General features: G+C 43.5%; 1 protein-coding gene across 2 annotated transcripts in view; it reads right to left on the bottom strand.

Moving 5' to 3' along the window:
• SLC37A2 (solute carrier family 37 member 2) overlaps nt 1-20,853 on the bottom strand; it is a 50,766-nt gene that overhangs the window by 20,827 nt on the left and 9,086 nt on the right. For both annotated transcript variants that reach the window (XM_070765029.1, XM_070765030.1), the window contains exons 2-7: nt 14,650-14,731; nt 14,113-14,200; nt 11,434-11,512; nt 8,472-8,607; nt 2,493-2,569; nt 1,542-1,708 (exon numbers count right to left, since the gene is read on the bottom strand). In XM_070765029.1, the coding sequence (XP_070621130.1) occupies nt 1,542-1,708; nt 2,493-2,569; nt 8,472-8,607; nt 11,434-11,512; nt 14,113-14,200; nt 14,650-14,731 (629 nt within the window). The remainder of the gene's footprint in view (nt 1-1,541; nt 1,709-2,492; nt 2,570-8,471; nt 8,608-11,433; nt 11,513-14,112; nt 14,201-14,649; nt 14,732-20,853) is intronic.

Here is a 20,853-nt window from a genome sequence, read left to right on the forward strand (position 1 = left end):
ATGTTGATGTTATGACAATTATGGCTTGCATGATCCAAAATGTGAGAATTGCTTTTCTTTAAATCTGTAGCATTTTTATTTTATTTTTTTTGCAATTTGAGAAACTGATTTAGTCTTCACACAATATGTTATTTACACATATTTAGATTAAGTATTATTTACCCATCATTTCTTTAGCAAAAGCCTTAAAGTTCTAGTTAGATGAAATTCACTGAACTGGATGGAGATTTTTTCTCTCCTGGGTCATATTAAGATATTTAGCACTGCAGATTTTTCAGTGAAAAAAAGAGTAATTTTTAGAGTCAATCTCTGCTGAAGATGAAAATTAAGACTTTTAACCCCATTCCACACATTTTTTCACTTTGGGAGGGGGGGGAGTTGGTCACCATACACCATCTTGGGAATTCTGACTGCTAGAATTAAAAGTTGTCTTTTATTTGGAGGCTGGAAGCAAGGAATATTAACATTACTCTGAATAGGCTTTGTGACAATATCACAAAACATTATTATGATAAAGCTTAATCCGAGCAACTGCAATGTTCCCAGTGGGCACAGGTATTTTAAGAAAAACACAGCACCACTTTTTTTTACCCCAGCAATAGTGTCAGGCCACTGTCACTGTCCATCACCAAATCACCAAAGCAAATTGTATTTCCTATGGTGCAAAATGTCCAGCTTGATGAAAAGAAGGACTAGAGGAGATATGATAGCAGTGTTCCAATATCTCAGGGGTTGCCACAAAGAACAGGGAGTCAAGCTATTCTCCAAAGCACCTGAGAGTAGGACAAGAAGCAATGGGTGGAAACTAAACAAGGGGAAGCAACCTGGAACTAAGGAGAAATTTTCTGACAGTTAGAACAATTAATCAGTGGAACAGTTTGTTTCCAGAAGTTGTAAATGCTCCAAAACTGGAAGTTTTTAAGGAGAGATTGGATAACCGTTTATCTGAAATGCTATAGGGTTTCCTGCCTAAGCAGGGGATTAGACTAGATGACCTCCAAGATCCCCTCCCACTCTGTTTATTCTATTCTGTTCTGTTCCATTCCATTCCATTTCTATTCTATTCTATTCCTTTATTATTATTATTATTATTATTATTATTATTATTATTAATTATTATTATTTATTAGATTTGTATGCCGCCCCTCTCCGAAGACTCCTTATTCCTTATTTTAGTCTATTTCTATTCTATTTTATTCTTATTTCTTATACCTTATTCCATTCTGCTCTATTCCTATTCTATTTCTATTCTAATTCTATTCTATCCTTATTCCCTATTCCAGTGTTTCCCAACCTTGGCAACTTGAAGATATTTGGACTTCAACTCCCAGTGTTCTCCAGCCAGCGAATGCTGGCTGGGGAATTCTGGGAGTTGAAGTCCAGATATCTTCAAGTTGCCAAGGTTGGGAAACACTGCCCTATTCTATTCTATTCTCTTCTATTCTATTCTTATTCCCTATTCTATTCTATTCTTATTCTCTATTCTATTCTGTTCTACTCTATTCTAAAAAGTGAGTGATTATGTTTCAGACAAGACTTACATTCAATGAGGAAGAGGAAGCAGAGAACACCCATGAAGGCTATAATGATTCCAGGTACAATGAAGGAGAGTCCCCAGGCCTTGGAGACCCAGATGCCAGCAATCAAGGACCCCAAGATGTTTCCAACGGATGTGTGTGAATTCCAGATGCCCATGATTAAACCTCGCCTGTCAAGAAACAAAATACGTATTGTAAATTCCTATCTTTTGTTCTCAGAGGCAAATGAGAACCGATATATTAAGGTTCAGCACTGGGTGGGAATTGGTTTCATGAGACCTCTCTGGCAGTGTGGACCAATGCTTTAATTAACCTGCAGGTAAACTTCCCACAATTATTGACTGACATCTCCCACAATCTTTTACCCCTGACCATGCCAGTTGGGGCTGTTGAGAACTGACGTCCCAAACATCTGGGTGGTACATATTCATTTTGCATTAATTTTTTTTTTTAAAGCAAAAAGTGAATTAAATAAAAATCATTTAATTTGTATTCTGGTTCTTGCTCGTCTTTATCCTGTATCCTAAATCTTTTATATAACATTGAAAAGCCAAATGCAACTTTTGGGGGCTGAAAAACTAGGGCAGCCTTGCACCCGCTTTGAAAGCCGCATGGTACAAGGGATAAGCTTGGATTTTGAGTGATCCGTGTTCAAATCCCTGCCCAGCAATGAGGCTTTATCAGCTGGTTCCCAATGGTCAAGTCATCTGAAGCATCTCACAGAGTCCCTGCAGAGATCAAAGAGGGCAGCTCTCCTTGAGGGCAGAAGTCACAAGGCCAGCATGCAAATGATACCAGGCAATCAATCAAACCACTCTGCCACTTAATTGTGGCAGGGTTGCATTTCCTGTCAGTGTGGGAACAAATCAAAAACTTCCTTCTAGGGACGAAGATGAAGCAATTGAGGCTGGAAAGCAAACATCAATCTGCGAAGGATGAAGAAATCAAACTCACTTCCCCTTTCCAAACCAGTTGCCGACACACGTCACCACCGATGGCCAACCGGTTGTCTGAGCCAAGCCATTCAGGATCTAATAAAGAGCAGAAGAGGGGAAAATCAGTTAATCGCCAAAGGCCACGCTTCTTGCACGCAGAGGTGGGCTGCTGAGGTGGAACGGTGACCTGTGTTCGCCCCCGTGGCTCTGAGTGCTAGCGGAGTCCAGCGCAATGATGCTACTACACCTGGGCAGGTATGTGGGTATGCTAGCATGTGCACACATACCCACACCCCTTCTCTCCCTCCCCAAGCATGCGCACCCTCCCGCACATGCGCACAGGCCTTACTGAAGCCTGGTACGTGAAAAAAATGCCCCCACACTTCCAGTTTGCCATTGTGCTGTTTTTTGTACTCTGGAGGGTTTAGGGAAGCTTCCTAAAGCTCCAAAGCGCCAAAAACAGCACAACAGGCAAAATGGAAGTTGAGAAAACGCACTTCCGGTGTGCTGTTGTGCTGCTTTTTTTATACTTTGTAGATTTGGGAAGCTTCCCGGAACCCTTGGAGTGCAAGAAACGGCACAACAGCAAACCAGAAGTGCATTTTTCCGAATTTCCGGTTTGTCTGTTGGGTGATATTTTTTTGCCTCCGGGGCTTTAGGGAAGCTTCCCCAAAGTGTACGGAGAGCGGAACGGCCTTTCACAAGGTGGAAAATCAGCTGGCCAGCACATGCATGTATATGGAGCTAACACAGGGCAGTCTCACATGCCCTCTGATGTGTCTCCGCATGCCACCTGTGGCACATGTGCCAGAGGTTTGCCATCATGGTTAAAAGCTTTCAAGAAGTTACGTAGCAGACCGCTAGGACTGCTGTTGTGGGAAGGAGAAAAGGGAAGGTGGGCAAAGCAAAATTCCCTCACCCCAATGACCCTAAATGGGAGACAGACATTCCCTGACTTAAGCAGCCAGCTAAGAAACCAGACGGAAAATGCGTGATTGGGAAAATGTAATCATGTCAAATCACTAAGAGACTTTTTGTCAATGGGCTGGAAAAACTTGGGACTTCTTGTTTTAACAGGCTCCAAAAATAGCAGGGCCGCTGGGTCACAGCCCACGCGAGCTCACAGAGTGATGTTTTGGAGGGGAAAAAGGGAAGGAAGAGTCCTGTGCTTTGATCTCCTGGGGGAGGGGGGGGGAAGGCAGGAGATATAGAAAACAGATAGAAGGTGGGCAGCTCTCTAAAGCCCCAGTTAGATATTACCACTGTCATTTTGCTCTCAGGCCACAGATGGGAAAGTTACATCAGGATGTTAGTTAGCTGGTTTGGTCTGGTTTATATCAGCCAATGCTTTTCCCCCCTTAAGAACTTCACTGGCTTGAAACTATAACTATAAATAACACAATAAAAATGCAAACTATTGATATAGGGATTAGATAAAGCAATAAGGAGATATATAAAACTTGCTTTTTGATTCATCAGGAATGCAAACAAAATGGAAATGACGCACTATGTAACCATTTTCCTTTCTTTTGCTATTCTCTTTTTCTTTTTCTTCTATTTACTTTTCTCTCTTTTTGTCTCTCTGTCCATCTTTCTTGTTTCTCTTTCTCTTCTTTTGCTAGGTTTTTCTCCCCCCCCCTCTTTCCTATCCTTTCTTTTCTTTCTCTTAATTATATGTTTGTAATAGTTGTTTATTATTCTTTTTGAATTGTATTGTTTTTCTATTTGTGAATAAAAACTTTAAAAGAAAAGAAAAGAAAGGGAGCTTGCTCAAGGCCACTGCACTGGCCAGCACTGGGTTCCTCCAGGTGGTTAGACCAGGCTGATGAAGGAGCCATGCCAGATCTTGGCACAACTTTCAGGCCCTACATCGTCCCTGCCGTGTGGTGGCTGCAGCATTCTTCCTCCTCCCAGAGCTGCGGTGGAGTGACTCAGCAGGGGCTCTTTTCCAGCAAGTGACAAACTCCACTCAATTCCTTCCTCCACAAAGCCTTTTTTCTAACGCTGCCTCGCTCCAAACCTCCAGCTGCTGCCTTTGTCAAATCCTCGGCTCCTCGCTGCTTCTTGTTTCTACACAGCCACAGAAAGCAGAGGCCATTTATAAATGGACATCGCCTTGTGGGTCTGGCTGCCCTTTTTAAGTGCACAGTGTGGAAGGCCTAGTTCAGGGTGGCTCTGGAGCTGCATGCGGCTCTTAGAGCCCTTTGCTACGGCTCCCCGTTGCAGCAGAGGGATGGAAGAGCCATTGTCCTCTCACAGCAGTGGCATGGCCGGAGCTTTAGTGTCCCTTTATTTGCCCTTGCACGGCAACACCATTCCACCTTTATTGTGGTACATTTGGTGTTGCCACCAACAAAGAGAACAGTGGGGTTTGATCTTGCATGGTGGGAGCCATCCCCAAGCCTGGCCGTCCTTCTCCCTTATCAGTGGGGCTAAAAGAAAGAATGGGGCAGTGTAGGGAAGCGCTCGCCTCCCCCGCCGAGCACAACAGCCCAGCACAACAGCCCAGTGGGGAGTGGGGGGGGGGTAGAGATGGCCCAGCAGAAGTGGCCCCATTGGCGAGTTGGAAGGCAGAGGCCAGGCCTGGCTTTATAGCAGAACACTGTTCATTACTTTTGAAAAGTGCTGCTTTCTGTTTCCTATTCCTTCCCCAGGTAGCGATGGCTGGGGCCATGGGGGGAGGGGAGAAGCGGAAGCATCAGGGGAGAGAAAAGGAGAGGGGGGGGGGAGAAGGAGAGATGAGAGATAGAGGGAGGGAGGGGGAGAGAGAGATACAGAAAAAAGAGGTGAGAGAGGGAGATAGAAAGAGGGAGGCACCCCATAGAAAGCAAAACACGGGGAGCCACAAAACCTTGGTAGGTGTGGCTGGGAGTGGGTCATGTGACTGGGTGGGAGTGAGTGACATCAAGTTGGCCATGCTCACCCAGGTTCTGTGGCTCCCGTTGTTTTATTTTCTATGGGAAACGGGCCCAAGTGGCTCTTTGAATGTTTAAGATTGCAGACTCCTGGCCTAATCTCTGGATGATGCATAAAGCCACCCATTCCCTTCTTTCAGAGCTCAGTGAAAGGAAGAACTTTGCACCTTTTCCTGTTTCAAAGCTCTCTTGGAGGCAGAAGACCATCCCCACCCAACATGTCTAGGAAGCATGACTTCTCTGTTGCCGTGCCTGCTCTCTGGAACAACACCTCCCACCCCTACCCTAAGAGATTTTCTGGATTTTATTCCAAAAATTCTTAAAAGCTTAAAACAGAGGTCTTCAAACTTGATAACTTTTAAGATTTGTGGACTTCAGCTCCCAGAATTCTGGAAGTTGAGGTCCACAAGTCTTAAAGTTGCCAAGTTTGGGGACTCCTGGCTTAGAATGATCAGCAGTTGAGGATGGAGAGACGCTGCCTAGAGAATGATCAGGTTCCACTGTTGGGAACCCACAGCTACATAATGGCAGAGGGCAGAAAAATACACTCAGTAAGAATCCTTCCTAATTTAGCAGGCTGCAAAAGGGATGGCGAAATATATGTACTTTCAGATTTGCAAGATTCTGTTTCGTGTGGTTGTTTTCCTGTCCGATCTACTTAGAAAGGCCAACAAAACTTTTAGCCTTGACAAGTTGTGAGTTAGGGTGGGTAGTGGGCAACTTGTAGGTTACGTATCGTTATTTTAGAGTTGGAGGGGTGTGTGGCGTCTGGAGGCTGTTTTCCCCTTTGGTTTATATTTTTAAATTTTAAAAAATTGATTGGTAATTAATGTTGGATGGAGCTCAGAGTCACAATAGAATCAGAAGGCATATGATAGATAACATCAAATAGGCAGCATTTGGAGATTTTAAGGAGGAAGGAAGCAGGCTTTGGTCTGACTGCCTGATAGTTTCAGCTTACAAGGAGAAGGTTTGTGTTGACAGGTGGCAAAATCTGGCCCACATCCACAGAGTGAAACTAGGAGGTGAAATGATGGAATGATTCATAGGAATGATTCAAGGACAATAGTCTCAGGTGTAATTGAAGGGAAAACTGGTTATGGGACACCAGGAATAGTTTAATTATGGGCTGCATGCAAACCACATGTTTTGCTACAGTTACTATCATTTATTTATTTGTTTGTTTATTTAATTCAGTTTGTATGCTGAGTAGAATTTGTGACGAAAATGTGAAAAATAAACTCCAGTCACTCTTTTAATAATAATAAATGCAAAGTAGAGCTAAGGAAATAAAAGAATATAAACTAGTAAATATTTGAACCCCCCGCAATTGGTGGGTGGTGGTATTGTCAGTCGGATGATGAGCACATGCACTGTGCACCGTTTTATGTTTGTTTATGTAGTTATGTGCAAAACCAATAAAAAAAATTTTTTTTAAAAAAAATTGTATGCCGCCCAACTCCGTAAGGACTCTGGGCGGCTCACAATCAAATTCATGAGTTAGGCAAATTGATTATTTCATTCAAGAGAGAGATGATAGATAGATAGATAGATAGATAGATAGATAGATAGATAGATAGATAGATAGATAGATAGAGAGAGAGAGAGACAGACAGACAGACAGACAGACAGACAGACAGACATAGATATATAGATATGTGCGTGTGTGTATTTATATTTATTTATTTATTTATTGTTTATTTATTGGATTTATATGACGCCCTTCTGCGAAGGCTTTATATATAGTTCATATATATGAAATAAATAATATATGTTTTTTCCCCTTTTGCCTTTCCTTTTGGTATACCCACCTATGGGAGGGAGCATACTGCTTCCTTTCGCTTTTCAGTCCCACTCCAGGGTCATTTTATTTACATTTTATTGATAAAGAAATAAAGGGGGACTGGTATAGATCTATTCCAAGCTATTTAGCTCTCATCAGCTAGCCATACTCTTCTGGTACTCAAACTTGGGCTGCTTACCTGTTGGGCAGTTGCTTTAACCTCTAAGCCACAAGTTCTCCTCCCTATCAGCCAAACCAGGAGAGAGATTAAAATTCGAATCCCAGAAGGATTCCACATTGCCTTTGATCACAACTTTTCATTCAATTTCAGTTTTAAAAAAAATGAAGCGGGCAGACAAACTTAAGAGAAAAACCACAGGGACACTGCTCTCACAAACAGAGGGCAAGTAGAAGGAATATTTCTGAATCATGATTTTAAAAATTATAAATAAACATGGGATTAGAATGGCCAGACACCATCTGCAAACGCCTCATCTGGGGTGAGCATGTGTCTCATGTACACAAATGAGCCTTGGATGGAAAATCAGATTCCATCCCTTCCCTAATTCTTTCCAGGGGCTAAATATATCTGCTTTCTCTTTGCCCATTCTTTAATGCATGTGACTGCTACACGCACAGGCCAGAAGAGTCCTGTGTTCCAGTTTCCTATGACACAGCAGGGGCAGGGAAAACCCACGAGAACAAAAACAAAGCTGCAAACCAAGGCATGGAACCAAGAAGGGCAGAGAGGAAGTGCGACATGCCCATGCCTAAGAAAGCACTTTTCTGAAGTTGGGCTCTGGCACTGTCTTGGATGATCAGAAGCTATGAAAGAACCTCGGATGAAGGATAGCACTGATGGCCATCAATCTCTGATAAGAGACATGGTTAAAAAAGAAGACCATGTCTTCCTCAATGCTAGAGTTGTTTTGGCTCCTGATGGGAAATTGAAATTGAAACAGAGGCCCTTGGTTGTTTGGTCTTTTCTTTCTTTCTTTCTTTCTTTCTTTCTTTCTTTCTTTCTTTCTTTCTTTCCTTCCTTCCTTCCCTCCCTTCCCTTTTCTTTTCCTTCCTTCCTTCCCTCCCTTTTCCTTCCTTCCTTCCTTTTTCTTTTCTTTTCCTTCCTTCCTTCCTCACTTACTAACTTAATGGTAGAAGGAAGAAAAGGCATGAATGGAAAATCCTGAATGAAAAATGCCTCATGAGGCTGGTGCACAATTTGAGTAGGGTTGACCAGAGCCTGCCTACCTCATATAAAATGGAGAGAACTTGATTAGCAGATTGAGATCAAACTCCTTACCTGTACAAACACAAAGTACCATAATTGATGGATATTCCAGTAGTAGCCCAATCCAAATAAGGCCGTAAATAAACCACTCAGCAACATGCCTCCGGAAAGGTAGTAACGTAGAGGAAGACGCTCACCGAAAATCCCGCTGTGGGAAAATAGAATAGGCAGGTTATTAAATCACACTGTGTTATTGCAGTTTCCTACCAGTGCAAAATTATAGAATCCTGGAACTGGAGGAGGCTTGAAAGTCATCAAACTTTAGCTATGTGGAGTTGGGTTAATGTTTCATGCAATGCCATGATTTATTTTATTAACTACCATATTTTTCGGAGAGGCTGAAAATTTGGGTGTGTCTTATACTCCGAATGTAGTTTTTTCAAAGCTATTTTTTTCCAGGCCTAGTGAGGTGCTAACAATCTTCTTGGTTTGCAGGATTTTTTCATTCCTATTTACTCCGAAGTTTGGTTTCCATCCCTAAGTCTTTGCAGCATAGTTCCCTCTAAGCTGAGCAGTGAGCAATCGCTCACTTAAAAATCATCATCAACTCAGAGTTTTCCAAACCTGCCCAGAAGCCGAGAGGGAAAGAGTGAGAGGGAAGGAGAGAGAGAGGAAGAGAGAGAAACAGATAGAAAAAAGAGAGGAAGGAAAAGAGAAAGAAAAAGAATGGGAGTAAGGAAGAGAGAAAGAAAATCAAAATCTGGTTTGAAACTAGCTCAACTATTTAAGTGGCATTTTGATATTGATAGAGTTGCCCTATTATGAGCTCACTGTTATAGACACACAGTACAGTATTTTATTTTGAAATTCTCTGAGGCAAAACAGGATGGGGTTTTTATTTGTTTGTTTGTTTGTTTGTTTATTTATTTTTTATTTCTGTGCCACCCAGTCCCGAAGGGACTGCCGCTCAGATACTATACTTTTCTGCCCACCCCATAAAAAAATTAGAGGGAACACTGCTTTGCAGGCTTGTTTTCATTGCTACTCCCTCTGAAGATGATTTTTTTTCAGTCCTAACAAGGGGATAAAATAATGTGCCCAAGCTGACCAGACTAAGGATGCTAGCCAGATAAATAACTGGCAGGTAGATTTTTTTCTCCTATTTTCCTCCCCCAAAACTAAGCTGCATTTTATACTCTGGTGTATCTTATATTCCAAAAAATATGGTAGGTTTATTGGAAAGGCATTGAGCAGAGGTCTTCAAACTTGACAACTTCAGGATTTGTGGACTTCAACTCCCAGCTATGCTGGATGGAGAATTCTGGGAGTTAAAGTCCACAAGTCATAAAGTTGCCAACTTTGGAAACCCCTGCCATAGAAACTTGTTTCCAATGTCATTTTAAGCAGCCTTGTTTTACCAACCCAAAAAGTTGTTTTCCTATTCCACTAAGACACTTCATGATTCCTCCGATCCTGGTTGAGTGTGATGCATGGACTGAGATACCTTGACTGGGGTTCAGATTTTGAACTATGGGGGCATATACAGTACAGTTTTAACTGGGTCATCTTCAGAAAACCATGAACACATGGTGAAATGTGAACCCAGTCATCACTGGGCCTAGGCCTTGTTAGACTGTGGTTGTCTCTCTGCTCCTCCTATGTTTCGTCCCAGGCAATTGTTAGCCAAAATGATTCCGTTTCTGCAGGCAGATTGTTACATCACACCAAGAAGCAGATTTGTTTAAACCCTTTAAGGACATGCCCTAACTTCACCTGTGCTTTCTTTCTGTGTCAGAGCTAAAAGCCAAACTGTTTTGCCTTTGGCATTAAGGAATTGGCCTTGTTTACACAAGTTAAAACAGAGGGAGGGAGGGAGGGAGGGAGGAAGGAAGGAAGGAAGGAAGGAAGGAAGGAAGGAAGGAAGGAAGGAAGGAAAAGCCTCAAAGACAAAACAAAGATTAAAAAACCAATACAATTTGAACTGCAGTTTATGAGAAGGAAACTGGGTTTAGGGTACACAATGCCGGCCTTCCATCTCTAAGCCAAACAACTTCCTCTTTAATCAGCCTACACAATTGTGACGTCTCAACAGCCTTCCAAATACCCTATGAAGCTCTTTAATAACCACTTAGGTGACCAAAGGGTCTGTTCTCAGTAAACAGAATCTATCATCTTGACAAGAGCTCTGTTGACATTTCAGACTCTCCATTAGCCAATTTCTTATCTGCCTGGCATTGTAACCCGGTTAAGGGAATTTTCTATCTCTGAACTGCTTTTCTGCAGGGTGGGTTGATTGCTCCTGAATGTGGCCGACAGTTGTCCTGTAATCAAACATTATAGATATGTCCTAAGAGCAGCTCTTAGATCACAGGATGTTTTCAAACCATCAACTTGAGCTGCCAAGTCAAGGTGCCAAGTTGCTGACACTCTCCATGACAAATTGTTGAAACAATTGATTATGGAAAGGCCCTATCAGTAAAAGTCAACCAAAAACAAACCTGGATGACAAATGACGACAAAAGAAACAGCGAAACTATCGGTAACAAACTGCCTTGCTCAATCAAAGTCCAATACAAATGTCTTTATGAAGGAAAACACCACCCCGAATGCAGAGGCTCCAGACCAGCCTTACTCAACCATGGCAACTTTAAAACAGGTGGACTTCAACTCCCAGAATTCCCAGCCAGCAGAAGGAACTCTATTTTTTCACAGTGATTCTAATTGCAGAGGGGAACCAGGTGAGGATTGCAGTGGAAAGCAGACCTGAGACATATAGTGCAGGGGTCTCCAACCTTGGCAACTTTAAGACGTGTGGACTTCAACTCCCAGAATTCCTCAGTAAGGAAAGCTGTCTGAGGAATTCTGGGAGTTGAAGTCCACAAGTCTTAAAATTGCCAAGGTTGTAGACCCCTGCTATAGTGAATGGTGCTAGTGGAAACTTTCTTTTTCTGACTTCAGATTTTGCTTCCTTGGTCCTCCTACTCCTTCTGCTTTTCTGGGTATTGGAGAGCATTGGTTCCCCTGAAATACGTACCTGATATACATCCCAATTGCATAAGCAACCAAGAAAGCATTGTCCAGGGCTCCAAACAGTTCCTTGTAGTTATCCTGATCTGGGAAAAGAAAAACATAGAGTGCATTGAAGGTATTTTATCAAACAGCAAACTTGACAAGCAATTTACAGTTTCCAGAACTTAAACAGGTGACATTCGAGAGTGGAGGCAGGGTGGGAGAACACCTTGGAAAGAAGGCTTGCCTCCCAAAGCATTGGAGAAAAGATGGGATAGGCTTCCCACGGTGAAATGCATCCATAAAAAGCTTAGATTTGCCTTCTAAAGTCTGCAAACAAGCATTTAAATCTATGGGTTTGTACCTGATTTCCCCCACTCTGGGTTCAGCAATAAACACTGCTGCAGTGGTGGGATTCAGATTTCTTTACTGCTGGTTCTGTGGCCGTGGCTTGGTTGGCATAGCATTGCTTTGTGGGCGTGGCATTGCTTGATGTGCATGGCATGGCATGGTGGGCGTGGCATTGCTTGGTGGGCATAGCATTGCTTGGTGGGCGTGGCATTGCTTGGTGGGCGTGGCTTGGTGGGTGTGGCAGGGGCAGGATACTGCAAAATCTCCATTTCCTCCTGATCAGCTGGGACTCAGGAGACAGAGAATAGAAGGGGGAGGGGCCAGTCAGAGGTGATATTTGTTGGTTCTTCGGACTACTCAAAATTTCTGCTACTGGTTCTCCAGAACTGGTCAGAACCTGCTGAAACCTGCCTCTGCTCTGCTGCCAAAAGACATTCAATCACCAACCTTTCTAGTTTAAAAGAATTAGGATTTTTTAGGATTTGTTTTCTGATTCCATATGTTTACATTATTACTTGATTGGATGAAAATTAATGATCAATCCTTTCTTCAAATCCTGCACAAGATTAAAGTGGCCCAAATTGATGAGAACTGACTCCAGGCCATTTCTTCTAAAGTTAATATTTATTTATTTATTTATTTATTTATTTATTTATTTATTTATTTATTTATTCAATTTTTATGCCGCCCTTCTCCTTAGACTCAGGGCGGGTTACAACATGTTAGCAATAGCGCTTCTTAACAGAGCCAGCATATTGCCCCCACAATCCGGGTCCTCATTTTACCCACCTCGGAAGGATGGAAGGCTGAGTCAACCTTGAGCCGGTGATGAGATTTGAACCGCTGACTTACAGATCTACAGTCAGCTTCAGTGGCCTGCAGTACAGCACTATATCTGCTGCGCCACCCCGGCTCTATTTGAAATCGTATGAAACCTTGCAGCTGTCAATCTCTCCCCTTTTGGCCTAAAAACTCGGTGAAGATGCTCGAATTGCTGAAAGGTTAGAGTAGCACAATGTTAAATACTTGCTAATTTCCAGCCCTCCAAAGTCAAGGACACTTGAGGTGGCTCTCAACAATATTTTAACAAAGTCAAGATTCAGATCAGTCATTGCATCAGACCTCTTGTAACTATTGGATCCAGCTTAAGGTGGTGATAATTTCTGCTACAGCCCAAAGGTTGCTAGAGAAAGTCTTACTCGATAAAAACACTCATTTTTCAGACAGGAAGAAGAGCAGAGGTGGGCTGCTAAGGTCCAACGGTGACATATGCTCGCCCCTGTGCATCTGAGTGCTAGCGGAGTCCAGCGCAATTATGCTGGGGCTACCTTTGAAAAGAGTTCGGAAACTTCAGATCGTGCAGAATGCAGCTGCGAGAGCAATCATGGGCTTCCCCAAATATGCCCATGCTACACCAACACTTCACAGTCTGCATTGGTTGCCGATCAGTTTCTGGTCACAATTCAAAGTGTTGGTTATGACCTATAAAGCCCTTCATGGCACCAGACCAGATTATCTCCGGGACCGCCTTCTGCTGCACAAATCCCAGTGACCAGTTAGGTCCCACAGAGTGGGCCTTCTGCGGGTCCCATCAACTAAACAATGTCATTTGGCGGGACCCAGGGGAAGATCCTTCTCTGTGGCGGCCCCGGTCCTTTGGAACCAACTCCCCCCAGAGATTAGAATTGCCCCCACACTCCTTGCTTTTCGTAAGCTTCTTAAAACCCACCTCTGCAGTCAGGCATGGGGGAACTGAGATATTCTTTCCCCCTAGGCCTCTACAATTTACGCATGGTATGTCTGTATGTATGTTTGGTTTTATAATAAGGGGTTGGTTCTTTTTAGTTGTTTAGTATTGGGTTGTTACATGCTGTTTTTTGTCACTGTTGTTAGCTGTCCCGAGTCTGCGGAGAGGGGCGGCATACAAATCCAATCAATCAATCAATCAATCAATCAATGCTACTGCACCTGGGCAGGTAGTGAAATAGCGCATGGACAGGCAGGTGCAGTAGCCCAGGTGCAGTAGTATTATTGCGCTGGACTCCGCTATCACTCAGAGGCAGGGGGGCGAGCACACGCCACCCTTCCACCTTAGCAGCCCACCTCTGAAAAAGATCTTTGGAAAACACATTGAAAAGACGAGATCACCCAGCAAGGAAGAATAGGGCTTCAGCTCCTTTCCACCCTAGCTGGTGTTGCCCGGAGTTCAGGCATGAAGAAAAAAATGCTCTCCCCTAAGCTGCAATTCACAGTACTTTAGCCTTCAGATATCCAGCCTCCTTGTCCTAATATCAATTTGATGACCCAAAATGATTCTGGGTTTGATGGGATACAGATATGAAGAATATCTTACCGAAAGGCTTCCAATCACACCACGTAGTGCTGTTGGACGCATTGTTTGGCCTGGATCCCAGGGAAGAACAGTTATAATGCAGTTCACTCTGATCAAAAAAAGGACAGACAGCAGATCATCAGCACCGACTTTGAATTTTAGGCGTGCAAAAGGACAAATCTGTTAGCAAGGAATGTATCATCTTGAGAATTGAAGAGAAACAGGGGAGGTGATATGCACTGTAAACCGCTAGCTATTTTTGGGGAAGTACTACTATCTCTAGTCCAGTGTTTCTCAACTTTAGCAATTTTAAGATGTGTGGACTTCAATTCCCAGAATTCCCTAGCCAGCTCGCTCTATTCCAGGGGTCTCCAACCTTGGCAACTTTAAGACTTGTGGACTTTAACTTCCAGAATTGCTGGCTGAGGAATTCTGGGAGTTTAAGTTCATAAAGTTGCTAAGGTTGGAGACCCCTGCTCTATTCCATGGAGATTGTTGAGAAATATAGTAAAGATCTATAGTAAAAACTATCCCACCCTGGCTTTTACTTATACCTACCTTTACAATGCTAATGGGTTTCCGTGAAAGATGAAAAGTAGTGTAGCACAGGAACGTTATCACCAGAATTAACCCCCGGTACCTATGAAAAACATACATGATGAGAGGGACTGTCAGTGTTGACCAAAAACTCCACAATTCAATTTGAGCTACCTATTTTCTTTTCAATATTTTCTTCCTTTGGAATCTTCCCATTCTCCAAAGCAAGCCAAGAGAAGCAGAGGTTCAGAGTCACATGGGGAGATGGAAATTAAATTACCGTGTTCCCCTGAAAATAAAGCCCTCCCCCGCAAAATACCATTTCCTCTGGTTAAGTTTAGGGAGACAGAACTGAAAATAAGGTAAGAAGGCAAAAGGAGCCCCTCTTGCGCCACACGCCCCAAAATAAAAAGACCTCCCCCAAAATTTTATTTATTCATTTATTTTATTTATTTATTTATTCATTTGTCCAATACACAAATACATAGGAAGAAAAATAGACATGTAGTAATATATATATAAGGGTAAAGTGAACTTAGAGGAGAGGATATATGAAAGGAAGAAAATATATATGATAAATGAGAGAAAGGAAAGACAATTAGACAATTGGACAGGGGACGAAAGGCACACCAGTGCACTTATGTACGCCCCTTACTTAGGAACCTGGAGAGGTCAATCGTGGAGAGTCTAAGGGAGAAATGTTGGGGGTGAGGGGTTGACACATTTGAATCTGGCAATGAGTTCCATGCTTCGATAACTCGATTGTTGAAATCATATTTTTTACAGTCAAGTTTGGAGCGGTTCGTATTAGGCCCAAGCACTTACATAGGGGTTTAAAAAATATAAGACAGGATCTTATTTTGGGGGAAACATGGTATGCAAGGAAGGTTGACTCTAGTCTTCTGTGTGCTGCAGAAGCAAGAAGAGGCTGCCTTCCGCTGCCCTTGGAGAAAACAAATTTCAGCCTCCTCTTGGGCGCTTCTGCTTATCAACGCTTTTATCTTATCCAGCAGGATAACCAAGAGACAGTCTCTGGAAGGTGGACCCAGAGATATTTCTCAACCGTATGAAAAAAAAATGCACCGAGTTATTTCTTCATCAAATAATGCTAACAAGATCTTTTCAAGTGGAAGAAGAACAAATGGGAAAGCAGAAATCAACTTCCTGTATTTCAGTGATCCTCTGCTATGGATCATATGACTGCTTTGTTTTATTTTGTGCTAAATAATAGGTTTTAAGATTTTTGTTTAGCCACCACTGTGCCTAGGAACAGCTTCTGGATCTTAATGTTGATCCTGGCTGTTTATAACATTCAGTTTATTCAAAGTCAACACTGTTGAAGTAGTGGGTGACTAATGAAAGCATTGGATTGGCTGTATATTTATCTCTCTCTTTTTTTTCTTGGGGGGGGGGGCATTAATCCTATTTGGTTTTCTCAGGAAATTGCAAGTTTGTCTTTCTTTCTTTCTTCTTGTTACAATTGCTTTCACTTCTGCCTTGAGGCCAAATTGAGGCATTCAAATAGATTCTGGAGAAAAACACAGCTTTTGAAAGAGCCAGGAAAAAAATCTAACTCGGGAAGAATGTGGTTTTTGTACAGCGATACAGGTCGAAACCTCTCAGCCACATATACCTGCATTCATCAGTGGCTTACGAACTGGAACGCTAAATTGCACTCGCCGCTGCAGCTTGTAAGTTCTTGCGGGACCAGCACGATTTTGCTGCTGCACCTGTGGAGGTAGCAAAATTGCGCCCGTGTTTCAGCAATGTTTTACCTGTGGCTCCGTGCGCAATTTTGCTACCTCCACAGGTGCAGCAGCAAAATCGCAATGGTCCCGTAAGAACTTACGAACCACAGCGGCGAGCACAATTTAGCGTTCTGGCTTGTAGCCCACCACTGCCTGCATTACAGAGGTAGGTGTCACATAATGCAACAACCAGTTTACCTAGAACCGAAAATGTGAGTGTGCAGTGGCTGTATAAGACCAGATAGTGCTGGTACAGGTGGACGGGCCCAGCTGCTGGGGGAACTACCACTTCCCTCAAACTGTTCCATACCTCTGCCTTCATATAAAGCCTTAGAGCCGTGATGGCAAACCTATGGCACACGTACCAGAGGTGGCATGCAAACACCTCTTTGTGGGCATGCGCGTCATCACCAGCTGCTCTTATGGTTTCCAGCATGCACATGCACACCCGATAGCCGGTCTTCACAGGTACTGGAGCACTGGAAAATGGCCTGAAAATGGCCTTCCGGGGCGTTTTTTTGGGCCTGTTTCCTGAGGCTGAAAAATGGCCTGAAAACAGCCCCCAAAACAGGCATGCACATACCGGCCATTTGGTCTTCAGGTTTCCAGTGTACACACAGGCACATGCATTCCATTTTGGCACTTGGCGCCAAAAATGTTTGCCATCACTGTCTTCGAGCCTCCAGGGGTTGCAATGTGACTGGAGAGGAAAATTATTAAATGTGGGGGATGCCGTTGCATGGATAGTATTTAAATACATCAAATATATTTACATTGCAAGGATGATAGAATAAAATCAGATTTAGTTTATGCTGTCTCCGTCTCCTTTGAAAGGCCAGAGCAGAGGTGGGCTGCTAAGGTGGAACGGTGGCATCCCTGCCTGTCTGTGCACAATTTCTCTACCTGCCCAGGTGCAGTAGCATAATTGTGCTGGACTCCGCTAGCACTCAGAGCTACATGGGTGAGCACACGTCACTGTTCCACCTTAGCAGCCCACCTCTGGGCCAGAGCCCCTGGTTGGCACCTTAAACTTAAAGAACACCTACAGGACTCTCAATCCAACAAAGTTAACATACAGGTAGTATGCAACATACAAGAGTTTGTTTAGTGACTGCTCAAAGTTAGAGCGGCACTGAAACCAGTGACTTATGAACGTTTTTCACATGACCATTGCAGCATCCTCATAGATGCTTGGCAACTGTCCCGTATTGATGATTCTTTTGCAGTGTCCCAGGGGGCAGGTGATCCCCTTTTGCGACCTTCTTTAAAGCTTTCAAAGGGGGAAGCCAGATTCACTTAACAACCATGTGACTAACTTGACAACTGCAGCGATTCACTTAACAACTGTGGCAAGAAAGGTCATAAAATGGGGCAAAACTCATTTAACTGTCTCATTTGGCGGTAGAAATTTTGGGCTCAATTGTGGTAATAAGTCGAGGACTGCCTGTAGCATGTACTATAACTTTGTGCCAAGATGTTATTAAAATAGAGTTTACTGGACCACACTGAAATGCCAATGCAGACTCTCAAAACATTCAATCCAGCAGAAAGCACTGAAGTAGTTTACTGACTTGTTGAGCAGGTGATGTTCAACCTGGTGCCCCCCCCAAAACAATTGATCTTTAATCCATCATCTCCAGCGATGGCCATGTTTCCTACAGACGATGGCCTTATTACTTCCCTGGAATGTTGGAATGGTGTGTCGAGGTCATTTTTTCAATAGGCTCAAAATTATCTCCTGGTTGGTTTGGTTCCCCATCTGTTATGTACTCATACAGTATAAGCCTTGAAATCTAGGCCACTATAACTGGGGCACCCTGATGCCTCCAGCAGTGATTGGTGGAAGCCCAAACATTAATGCTTCATTCATAATTTCATAGCACGGCCAAAACAGGGGAAATACTTGGCACAGAGAGGATGCTGACCCTTTGAAGTTCTAAAGGGTCAGCATCTTCTCTCAGCCAAGTATTTTCTTGCAGTCATAAATACTATATATAAATATCTTTGGACCGGAGGGAGGGGGGATTTGATGGATCTGAGGCCTATTTTCCTCTTTTTTTAACCTTGGAATATTAAGAAATCTTGCTGGTTATATTCCATTAACTGGAGAGAAAAGGAATGCGAGTGTAAGGAGGAGAAACATTGGTTTTTTTTAAAACAGGAAGTGCCTTGATTTCATACAAAGCTTTTTTTTAAATTCAGTTGTTTGGGGGAACATGCCCTTACAGCCTGCAAGGGCCACGCCTCAAGTGCCTTCAGATGTGGCTCCATGTGCCACCTGTGGCACGCCTGCCATAGATTTATGGCAGGCGTGCCACAGGTGGCACATGGAGCCACATCTGAAGGCACTTGAGGCGTGGCCCTGTGTCATCTCCAGCGTGCATGCGCATGCTGGAAAGTTGATTTTTGGCATTCCAGAGTGGTGGGAGGTTGTTTTTGCCTTCACCAGGCTTTAGGGAAGCCTCCAAAGCCTGCAGAGGGTGAAAAATGGACCCAGCGGCCCAACCGGAAGTTTGTTTCCGAACTTCCAATTGGGCCATTGGGTCCGCTGTTCGTCATCCACAGGCTCCAGAGACTTTCCTGAAGTCTGGAGGAAGCAAAAATGACCTCCCCTCCACCCTCCAGAAGGCCAAACATCAGGTGCACATGCAGGTGAGGGGGGCAGCATGGGGAGGTTGTGCATGCATGCAGGGAAGATGGCATGAGTCCCAGCGACCGGTCAGGTCCCACAGAGTCGGCCTTCTCCAGATCCGGTCAACTAGACCAGTGTTTCCCAACCTTGGCAACTTGAAGATATCTGGACTTCAACTCCCAGAATTCCCCGGCCAGCATTCGCTGGCTGGGGAATTCTGGGAGTTGAAGTCCAGATATCTTCAAGTTGCCAAGGTTGGGAAACACTGAAATAGACAATATCGCCTGGCAGGGTCTAGGGCAGTGATGGCGAACTTTTTTTCCCTTGGGTGCCAAAAGCACGTGCACAGACACTATTATGCCCATAATTCAATGCCTCAAGAGGGCAAAAATTGCATCCCCTGACCCCCTGGAGGGCCAGAAACAGCCCATTTCTCAACTTCTGGTGGGCCCAGTAGGCCCGTTTTTCACCCTCCCCAGGCTCCAAAGGCTTCCCTGAAGCCTGCGGAAGGCAAAAACACTCTCCCCCACCCCCCAGAGGCCCTCCGGAAGCAGAAAATGCTCTCCCAGAGCCGCCATGTGAGCCGAAAATCAGCTGGCCGGAGTGAACATGCGTGCTGGAGCTGAGCTTGGCCAATGGCTCGCGTGCCGGCAGATATGGCTCCACGTGCCACCTGTGGCACCTGTGCCATAGGTTTGCCATCACTGGCCTAGCCTTCTCTCTCTGGCCCTCTGGAACCAGTTCCCCCCGAGATTTGTACCGCCCCCACCCTCCTTGCCTTCCGCAAGAGTTTGAAGACCCACATGTGTCAAGAGGCCTGGGGACATTAGACATTGGGCCCTGCCGATGAATGGAATGTATGTCTGTTTGTTAGAATGGGAGTGACTGGGATTTTTTTTAAGAAACATAGAAACATAGAAGACTTACGGCAGAAAAAGACCTCATGGTCCATCTAGTCTGCCCTTATACTATTTCCTGTATTTTATCTTACAATGGATATATGTTTATCCCAGGCATGTTTAAATTCAGTTACTGTGGATTTACCAACCACGTCTGCTGGAAGTTTGTTCCAAGAATCTACTACTCTTTCAGTAAAATAATATTTTCTCATGTTTCTTTTGATAAATTGGGGTTTTAGATTAGTTAGTTAACTTTTAAAAATTGAATTTAGGATATTTTGTATTGTTCTTTATTAGGCTGTAAGAACCCAGAGATATATCATATATATCCAATAAATAAATAAATAACATTATGGATGTGGGCACGTGCATGTGTATTATCATGTATGCATGCACCCTTTGGGTGGCACCCAGGGAAAAGAAAGGGTTGCCATCTCTGACATATGGGGATCGCCTTAGGAATTAGGAGAAAGAGTTGCAGTGTGTAAAATCCTTCTTTGATTTCACATTATTTCACATTGGGAGGTCTCATCAGGACAAAGGAATGACCCTATTTATAGCAATAATTGTGATCCATGTGTCTCTCCTAAGATTTTGTAGGCAACTGTCGTCTTTCAGACAAGAAGAAAACACAGGCAGCTCATTCTGCTTATCTTGAAGTTTAAAGTGATTTGCATAAAGTAGAGAGCAGTAAGGCAGCTAAGGTTACATTCCTGTATCAACAGGCAAGAAAAGTTTGCTGTGTTTATCCTTGAAAGAATTGTCAAAGGTATCCATGTCCTTAAAATCCATAGCAATCCTCCCTGTTGCTTTTTGTTTTAATCAGCATCTTAGGTGAACATTTCTCTCTTAGTGTCCCAAGAGGTCACAAATACATTATTACACTTTACAGAAACAACGTTACAGATAAGATTTCCCCACCTTGAAAAGAGATCTTCGGTCTTGC

This window comes from Erythrolamprus reginae, chromosome 12 (assembly GCF_031021105.1).
Source record: "Erythrolamprus reginae isolate rEryReg1 chromosome 12, rEryReg1.hap1, whole genome shotgun sequence".
Lineage (NCBI taxonomy): Eukaryota > Metazoa > Chordata > Lepidosauria > Squamata > Dipsadidae > Erythrolamprus > Erythrolamprus reginae.